The sequence below is a fragment of the Ctenocephalides felis genome, unplaced genomic scaffold, assembly GCF_003426905.1.
Source record: "Ctenocephalides felis isolate EL2017-DRISC unplaced genomic scaffold, ASM342690v1 CF-g0.4_SCAFFOLD_03571, whole genome shotgun sequence".
Lineage (NCBI taxonomy): Eukaryota > Metazoa > Arthropoda > Insecta > Siphonaptera > Pulicidae > Ctenocephalides > Ctenocephalides felis.
The window spans coordinates 13,425,628-13,435,347 of NW_020539725.1; the positions used below are offsets into that span (position 1 = coordinate 13,425,628).

The window sequence follows — 9,720 nt, forward strand, 5'->3', positions numbered from 1 at the left end:
CTGAACGTTTGGAATGCATAATTAATAAACAGTAAAAGAATTCATAACTTAAATTTTAAAGACAATTTTTTTAAAGCAATTTACAACTCGCAATTACCTTCTATTTATATTGTACAAGTCTAAATATCTGAACGGTATCCTTTCTTTAAAAACGCACTGAATTCGAATTATTTGTGCATATTGTAATATTTCATAGCATACAGATATAACATGATAAAATATAAAAATAATAGTATAAAGAATAATTTTTATTAAATAGGTTAACATCTTTTGTAGTAATTATTCTTTTACAAGTTATCATCGTGCACTTCAATTGAGCAATGTTGGCTGCACAAAAATAATTAAATTAAAAAAAAATAATTTTTTACTTATCAGAAACTAAGATCAAATTATTTAAAGACATGATTTTAAATTAATATAACTAAAATTGAATTTGTGCAACCAAATACTGATATTTGATAACAATAATGTTTACTACACGTGGAAAATCAGGAACAGAAATGTCCAGATCATCATCAAAGGATAATGTTATAAAAGCAGCCGCATATATTTCGATCGTGAGTATAATTATCAAATTATATATCAATCAATTCATTTCTGAAAACATAATTATGACAGAATGTTTTAAAAATTCTATTGATTTAATTTTATCCATAAGTATTTCTAATCTATTTACAATTACTGATAACTTAATTCTTAATGTCTTTTAATTGTTATCTGATAATCGTATAGTTGATAAATTATTACTGCAACAGTACTTAAACTGGGGTATTAAATTTAGTTGATTTCAAATACATATAAATATATATATATATATATATATATATATATATATATATATATAAATTATTTTGAAAAACCTTTATCCAAATGAAATCCAAAAGAATGCTGCAATGCACAAAAAAGTGAAATATGCTAAATAAAAAGGTTCAAAAATTTTGTCAATGATGCGTACTAAATGTTAGTTTTATGTACCTTTTTCATTTAATTAATTAACTAGTTGAAAGTCTCATTTAGCCTTAAGGCAAGTTGCATGAACTTCCCGAAATGAGTAAGAATTGACTCAATTAATCGAAATTGAAATTTAGATACTTAGATAAAATTTTCAACTTTTTATTTCAAAAATAAATTTATCAAGAATACGACCCGGTAGATTTTTATCTAAAACTAATCAGTATCATTTTCAACCAATATCTTTCAAACAGTTTTTGATTTTTTTAAATCGATTCAGAGCTAAAACGTAGACAAAATTTTTTTCACTTTTCTGCTATTTACAAAGAAACGGCTCAGCCGATCGTTGTAATTTGTGCAAACTTTGACGAATTTTTAAAATTAAATGACTTGTTATAGAGCCGTAATATTTTAGTATAATCTAAAAGACTATGGTATATATACCGTCAAAAAAAATTCATAAAAATCGTCGAAAAAAAAAATTTTTAACAAAAAACCAGTCAGCACGATTCCCAACCAATATGTTTCGAACAATTTTTGAATTTTCAAAATCGATTCACACTTGCGGGCTAAAACGTGGACGAAAATTTTTCACTTTTCTGCTATTTACAAAGAAACGGCTTGGCTGATCGTCGCGCAAAATTGATAAATGCTAGTCCTTATCGAGATACATCGAATGGCTTTTAAATTTTTGAAATCGGTCTAACCGTTTTTGAGCAAACGTCGATTAAGAACCAAAAAAAATTGTTCACACACACACACACATACTTTATCCCAATTTAGTTTCATTCGATTCAGAATGGCTTGAAACATCGAGAAAACATAAATTTAGCAAATAGGCTTTTTTTATGAAAACATAAACTTCGGGAAGTTCGAGTTTCATCAATGGACTTTAAATTTTTAAAATCGGTGCAGCTGTTTTTGAGAAAACAAGGTCGAAAGTTTAGTCTTTTATCACACGCACATACTTTTTCCAAATTTGGTGTCAAACTATTTAGCCTGAATTAAAACGTTTAGAGAATATAAAATTAACAAATCGGATTTTCTAGCAAAATTCTTAAGCTCTCCTAAAATAAGAAAGTTAAAAATACGATAACAAGCATTTAACAAGTGTCATCGAACATTTCAGCATTTATGGAACACTGCCATTTTTCATGTTTTATAAAATCATTATATAGAGAAATTGGATGTAGTTGGTAAGAAATAAGAAATTTTTCTTAAATTATAAGTTAGTTTTTTTGGCTACAAAACTTGATAATATTTACATTTAGTTTGCTGAAAGATTCTAGCATGTTATGGTTAATTGCTAGACAGTTATCACTAATTGCAAACGATAATTTTATCTGAATATGAAATTTCCAAACGATTCGTAAACCATAAGTATAATTACCGTTGCAATCCGACTGCTTTTCAAATGCGTCATGGTTTTTTATAATGTCGTAAATTCAACGTATTGCAAATTGCAATTGCCTTGTTTTCGCTTTCATTACAGATCACGCACAAGTATGCAAAAATATAATAATAATAATATAAATATAAATATTGAGAATGTAAAAGTCATTACACATATTACGCGTGCCTCCAATGACGATTAAAAAGCTCATATTGAATGTCATATACCTGAATACAAACGAAAAACATTTGTTTTGAAATCTTTAGTATGAAATTAACAAGTATTGTACAAGTCGACAAACTTTGAAAATTTGAAATTTATCGTTTAATACGTTAATCGCCATGTAAGTCATGTGTGTGCTAAGAATTTCTACACGAGCCTCGTTAAACGTATATGTCTGACATACACAATTTGGTAAAAGGCAACGTCAATCACAGATGTGCGACACAAACGATGTATTTGCAATAAAGCTTGGCCTATCAGGAACAAAACCTATAAGACTGACTGTCGATAAAAAAAAGTTTTAATATAGAGCCATGTGAGTCATATATAAAGTTTTTCTTTAATACATTAAATTTAAAATAAATTATCAAATAGAATTGCCAAGTTTCGTAACCATAACCAAAAAATGGTTACAGTTTGACCAAAGCTCGGGTCTAGGCCAAGGATGAGCAACCCGCGGCCCGCCAAGCATTTCTCAACCAAATTATTTTTCTAGATATTTTATCAAACACGACTGTAAAGGCTAATTTTGTCAGATTTTTAAGTTTATGAAAAAGCTTCAATTTTATTCAAAAAAAAAAATTGTTTTTATGTTTTTGAGAGAAAACTGGATTTTTTTCAGAGTTCCGATTCTCTAATTAACACATAACGTAATTCAAAAATGAATGTTATTATTTTAGCGTTACAGTGGGTGAATTATCAAAGTAATTTGTGTAAGCTGCCCCTTTCATTTAAATACCACATTTTTATATATTCAGAATTAGTTAGTTATTTTTCATACTAGATAATAATGTTCCAGAAATATTCCATGTGGCTGTGGTCAGCTAGTATATCTTATATAAAAAATGAATCGCAAAATGTGTTGGTAAGCGCATAACCCCACAACGCCTGAACCAATTTGGCCAATTATTTTTTTAAAATGTTCGTTGATGTCCAAGGATGGTTCTCACGGCGAAAAAAAATCGAATAGTTGCCAGAAAAGCCCTAAAAACAGCCCTTTTCTTTTTCACATACAAACGTTTTCTAACTAAAACGTAGAATCAATTTGAGCTTTATTGCTATTATTTGAAGTTCATATTAAATTACAAGCACTCACTGAATACTCCTTCTAAACGATTATTCGGATAAATTTCTAAACTTTCTGAAGTTTATTAAAGAAATTTTCTAGGATGTATGTGATTGTAAAGTGCTGGGATGTATATGTAGAAATAAATGGAAAAAATGTAAAAAACGATATGTCATTGTTTAAGTTGAAAACAAAAACTATCATCTGCCACAAATTTCAATTTACTTATGAACCTAGACAATATTAGAGTATGTATAATAAATTTATAATCATAAATAAAAAAATGAAACGTTTACATTATAATTGCCAAAAAGCAGCTGAGATGTGCCAGAAATTAAAATAATATAAAATACACTATATGTATAGCAGATTGAATGATACACATATGAACAGGTTATGACAAATTAATTCACTTAAAATCAGAAATTAAGTATTAATCAGGGGCCTTTAATGCGATGCATACGAAAAATACGAGCGCACGCTTAGGAGGCGCCAACACAAGATTCGGATATTAAATTTTGAAGTATTTTTTTTAATATATAATTTCTTTGCATCTTTTACTAATCTTTCCACAATATTCTACATTCAACATCGCTCATATTATAAATGTATATGCATTTTGGCGTGAAGAGTAATAAAAAACAATAATCATTATTTTTAGGTAAACGGTAAATGTTAGTATATTATATTAAAAAATTGTAGACATGGGTACAAAATAACGTCTGTCTGGTCACCTAGTATATATATATATATATATATATATATATACATATACATATATAAATTACGTGCGGCCCGCCTTAAAAATTTATAATTTAAATTGGCCAGTGGGATAAAAAGGTTGCTCTAGGGTGGTCTAGGCTGTCTTAAAACCTTATAATTTTCAAACTACATGGGATCAATTGAGTTCTGGGACATCGTGAATATTCATATTATTACAGAAAATATTAGAGAATAGAAAAAAATATCATCAATAAATTCTTTATAAGTCGTTGATCAATTATAATATTATTTTCAGCCCCAATCTCTAATATGGATGGCACTGTCAATAACCGGGCTGATAGCGCACAGCTGTCTGGTTCCGGCAACATCGATTGATAAAGATGCATTGTCAACGATACTTTATCATCAATATTTTAGAGGTAACAATAACTAAAATCAAATTCACTAATACTCTTAATTCACTAGGAATTATTAGAACTAAAGCTTCTTAATAATAATGTTCATACATTATAAGAAAATGTGCAACCTCTTTTATGCTCAAAAAATCAACCATGGCGCTCCAAACGATTCTGAGTTTTGGCCATCAGTTCCACGGAATTACCTTACAGAAAAATCTGGTATTATAGGATTTTTTAAGCATTTAAAGGATTGTAGATTTTTCTAGTATTATTTATTAACTGATTTTTAAATTGTTTCAACCCCACGATCGCCTTGCTTTTATTAGTACAAAATATAGCGTAAATTTTGTATCTATATACTCCAAATACTTGTTGACTTGTTGTTCAACAATTCTCTCACAATTTCCGCTGATACAAAACTTGATAGCATTGTTTGTTTATATCTTAGTTTTTTTACGATATTTTACTTGGGTATTTTAGCCTTTTTAAGAGAAAAACTTCAAAGAAACATCAGCGTTGGAAAGAAATTTGTAGTAATCATTAAATGGAAATATAAATTTGCAAATGCCTTGAGAAAAAGATTAATTTAATATTTAATAGTTAATACTTCGTAATGAAACAATTTTTATTAATAAATGTATTTTTACTAAAAAATTTGAGTAGTTTTTTGATTTTCCTATCATGATATGTTTCAGAAAAGGAATGTGTGGCAATTCTTGATCCAACACAAATGCCAAAAATAGAAAAACTGAGCACTTCTGAAGATGTTTATATTTGGATGTGGTTGTATCTCTTTGTTAGCTTTTTCTGGTTTATCTCTTCATTGTTTCTTGCAATGAGTAAGTATTTTGAGTAAGTCTGATGAGTTATTGATACCTATATCGCTTTATATTTAATCATTGTCTTCTATAACTCATTTATAAATATAATGTCAAAAAATTTACAGGCAAAACTCGCTTTAAGAGATCAAGTAAATTGATTGTCATAGCCTGGTTGGTTATAACGAGTATTGTTTGCATAATGGATTTCATCTTGGCCATATTCTTTGGTTTAGATTATCAGCACATTCACGATTTTCAGGTAAGTAAATAGAAGATTTTTATCTGATCCTGATTAATTCATCATCTTGATGGAAATAGGTAGGTAAACAGTAATTTCAATGTTTGCTTGAAGTATAGCAAAAAATATTGCTTTTATGATTTTCTTGGAATATCTAAAATTAGTAAATGCATTAAAATCTAGTAAGTGTTTAGTCAAACTTTTCAATTCAGCGACCTTTCCCTAAAAGTTTTTATAAGATTGTGCTCTTAAAAAGTTCAGTGTGGTTACGAAAAAATCTGTTCACAAATTGTGAATCACAATAACACTACTGAAGGCCTTCTCACAATCCCACATAAAATTCAATTTTGAAAATTCCAAAAATTATATTAAATTCCTAATTGTCCTATTATACTATATCCTATTATATCCTAAACTGATTTAGAAGAAGATGTTACAAATTTACCCTATTTTCAGGTGTTAAACTCAATATTAGGCGGTAAGCCTCTGGCAATGCAAACGGCTGCTGGGCTTATGATGGCAATGGCAATGAGAGGATTTGTTTTATGGTTTATAAATGCATGTTTGATAGCATATATCACGACAATTACTGTACTTTCAGAGAAAACCAAAATGGTAAGAACAATGCATAGCATTTTTTTCAATTAAGTATAGGTTAATAAAATAGTTCACCGGCAATTCAATTTTTCTACACATTTTGATAAATCGATCGATTTGGAGATTTGCATCATCGTTCTTGACTATCAATACGCAAACAAATATCATTAAATTCATAATAAAAAAAAAATGCCATCATTATTTACCTACAATCTGAAGTACTAATGACAACATTCTAAAATATTTCCATGCAATATTGAATAAATTATTTTGGATAAATAAATTTGATTTTTGATGAATTTGATTTGAGTTAAGTCAGCCAATGCTTAATTATTTTGAAACAAATTACCGATTTGAAATTTACAATTTCCTCAGATAATATTTTTGAAACAATTATTGTATTTCATAGCCAAAACAGCACATGCAAGGCAACACTTGGTTATATGATAACATTTCGATTGGCGGAGGTGATTTCGGAGAAAGGTAAATATTTTGATTCAAACTTACTAATTACTAATTTTAAAAAAATATTATGAAGATATTATTACTTTAATATTAAACAGCAAAAATCTTTACAACTAAAATATTAATATCCAATCAGTTGAATTAAGTAACAGTCAATATTCTAATGAGCATATAGTTTAATATCAAACAACTATATGCTCTAATGAGAATATTCAGAATTCTGAATATTAAATACAGAATTACTCAGACGATCTCTTTGAAACATGGTATTATATATGTAATTGTGTTAAATTAACTAATTTAACACAATTACATATATAAAACATTTAACATTTAACAATTTTAATGACGACTTGCAAATTACTGCCAAATAACAACACCACCGAAAAAATGAATATAGTTATTGAAAATTTGAAAATTTATCTACCTCATGCCCAAATTCATATATAAGAAAATTCATATATAAGAAAATTCAAATAAAAGCAAATAACTTATTTGTTACAGATATCATTTCTTATTTTTTTATAAATTAAATGTTTTATAACAAAATGTAAATTAGGAAAAAAAGAATACCTGCTCCTATTTCATTTACTTTTCAATAGGTTGTTTAGATAATAATAATGCGCTATGATAATTGTGGTGACAGTATTCGGCTGAATTCTATTACTGATAATTTTGTAGAATTATTTCAGATGAATTTGATCAATTTCAATAAGATCGATTTCTCTGTGAAACTAGTATAAGTTTAGTTCATTATCATATATTTCCTATTCTCATAGCAAACCGAAAGGACTTCCAAAAACTAATCCCCCTACATCTGGATGGGCTTCACTCCAAGAGTTAATGAGAAGATACAAAATTCACACACCCAAAAGAAGTAAAACGCCTGTCCAGGATAATGGACAAGTAAATAATGGATTCCAATCAGATCCACCTTTACAATTCGTCTATCCAAGGGTCTCAAATGATAGAGATTTTTATGAAAACAGTTCGATATTTTAACAATGTATATATATAAATTTAATATTTTTTAAAATGCTTTGTAACAACAGTTATTTATTTATATGTTAAATAAAAATTATTTAATTAAAACATATTTGTTTTGAGACTGGTGCAACTTGTTTACTAAACACGTATATACAAAAATATCACATTTAAAATATGTTATTATTTCATAACTATTAGTATAGTTTTCATATTTTTTATATAGTTCAACGTTTACTTATTAAATAATATAATATCAATCTATTACAATTTATGAGTTTATCTACTTAAGTATATTTAGCTTAACAAAAAATATTAAACAGTTCCTAACAAAGGATCCAATGCATTTAAAAATATGTATATATCTATCATCAGTATAATTTATTTAATTTTATACTGAAGAACTCGTAAGGATTTCACATGGAAAAACAATTTCAAATTCTGCAAGAAGTTACAAACTATCCTGAAAGCCTGATCCAGCCAGTTCGCTTAATTTTTTAGGTCTCGCCGTTTGCTTTATAATTTTATTCAAGCATGTTATTCTCCAGTATGCTTACAAAAACTCTAAATTTGATAAACTTTTCTTAAAATAAAAATTTAAAACTGAATCTTTTGCTTTCACACCGTAAGTCTAGCTTGATCTAAAATCCTTAAAGTGATTCTAGTATTAGTGCAGTAAACGGAGAGGAAAAAAGGGTATAACTGTATATAAGGGTATAAGAAAATGTAAAACCTCAACACTAGATGGCTTTAAATACAGCAATTAAATCTTGAACGAAATAAAAAACGACTTTGCTCTTTCAAATCTTGCTTAATATTTTTCCTAGAACACTTCGTGTGATACCGATTTATTAAAATTTTTATTGACATTATTTTGTTCATTACATGATTTTCGTTAAAATGTATATTTTAGGAGATATTTGCAAAAAAAAACGAAGGAAAACGCCAAAAATATATGAATCTTTAGTGGTCAGTAACTTGAAAAGTATTTTTTTTTGATATTTTTTTCTTATAATTAGTTCTTCTATCGATTTCCGACGTTATTTTGGAAAAATGTAATTACACAATTGAGAAGGGGTGTCATGTTGTGTCAAGTGAATTGTTTTCACTTTTGAACTTGAGGGTAAGATGAACCTGATTCCAAAATTTCATGAAATTCGGAGACAGTAAAAAAATTCACACCTAAAACGCTGTTTGTTTAATGATAATGTTTTTAAACACATTATAAATTCAAAATACCTAATATATGACTGAACCAGTTTAATAATAATATAATAACTTATAACAAAAATCGACGACGACAAAAGAAAGATTATATTAATGAGGTGCTTATGTATGTAAATTAAAAGTTCATTTAATTTTTATTAGGTATGTTTTAATAGATGCTTTAAGATATATATTTTTACACGTTCTCTTTTAATTTCACATTACTTTTTTGTTTGATTCAACATTTACAACACATCTTAAAAATTTTCAAAAATATTGCTGCAAACCTTATAATTTTGATTTAGAAGAGCTGCTAGAATTTAGAATCAAAGAATCAGGCGTGGCGCAATCTCTAGAACTATCACTCAACGTCGATAGTGCAGATTCATCTAAATTAGTATTTGTCAGTTCAAGTCCTTTGTCACTACTACCATTTTGTTTGGGTGAACTGCCCAAAGAAAATGTATTAACTTGCTTTGCCTTTTCTTTACTGCCAAAAAATCTATTCGTAAATCCACGTTCAGCATCTGAACTAATGGGCGTTAAAGGCACACCTAAACTTTTACACACTTTTTTAAATAACTCATTCTCATCCATGTCTTCAATGTTGATGTTGTTGATCTTCCCTGAATTTCGCCTGTTCCTTTTACTACGTT

The 9,720-nt window shown here is 27.8% G+C and overlaps 1 protein-coding gene across 1 annotated transcript; it reads left to right on the forward strand.

The window, feature by feature from the left end:
- Positions 1-375: 375 nt before the first annotated feature.
- LOC113385647 lies at positions 376-9,237 on the forward strand. Its single transcript, XM_026623493.1, has 8 exons — positions 376-557; positions 4,651-4,774; positions 5,449-5,592; positions 5,700-5,833; positions 6,269-6,427; positions 6,819-6,892; positions 7,654-7,862; positions 9,227-9,237. Exons 1-8 carry the CDS (start codon positions 468-470, stop codon positions 9,235-9,237), a joined length of 945 nt encoding a protein of 314 aa, XP_026479278.1. The 5' UTR covers positions 376-467.
- The last annotated feature ends 483 nt before the right edge of the window (positions 9,238-9,720 follow it).

Excerpts from the sequence above, each read along its gene's own strand:
- LOC113385647 (XM_026623493.1), top strand. The coding sequence starts at position 468 with ATGTTTACTACACGTGGAAAATCAGGAACAGAAATGTCCAGATCATCA. Across the intron at positions 558-4,650 it reads CAGCCGCATATATTTCGATC|CCCCAATCTCTAATATGGAT; the intron begins GTGAGTATAATT and ends TATTATTTTCAG. Across the intron at positions 5,834-6,268 it reads AGCACATTCACGATTTTCAG|GTGTTAAACTCAATATTAGG; the intron begins GTAAGTAAATAG and ends CCCTATTTTCAG.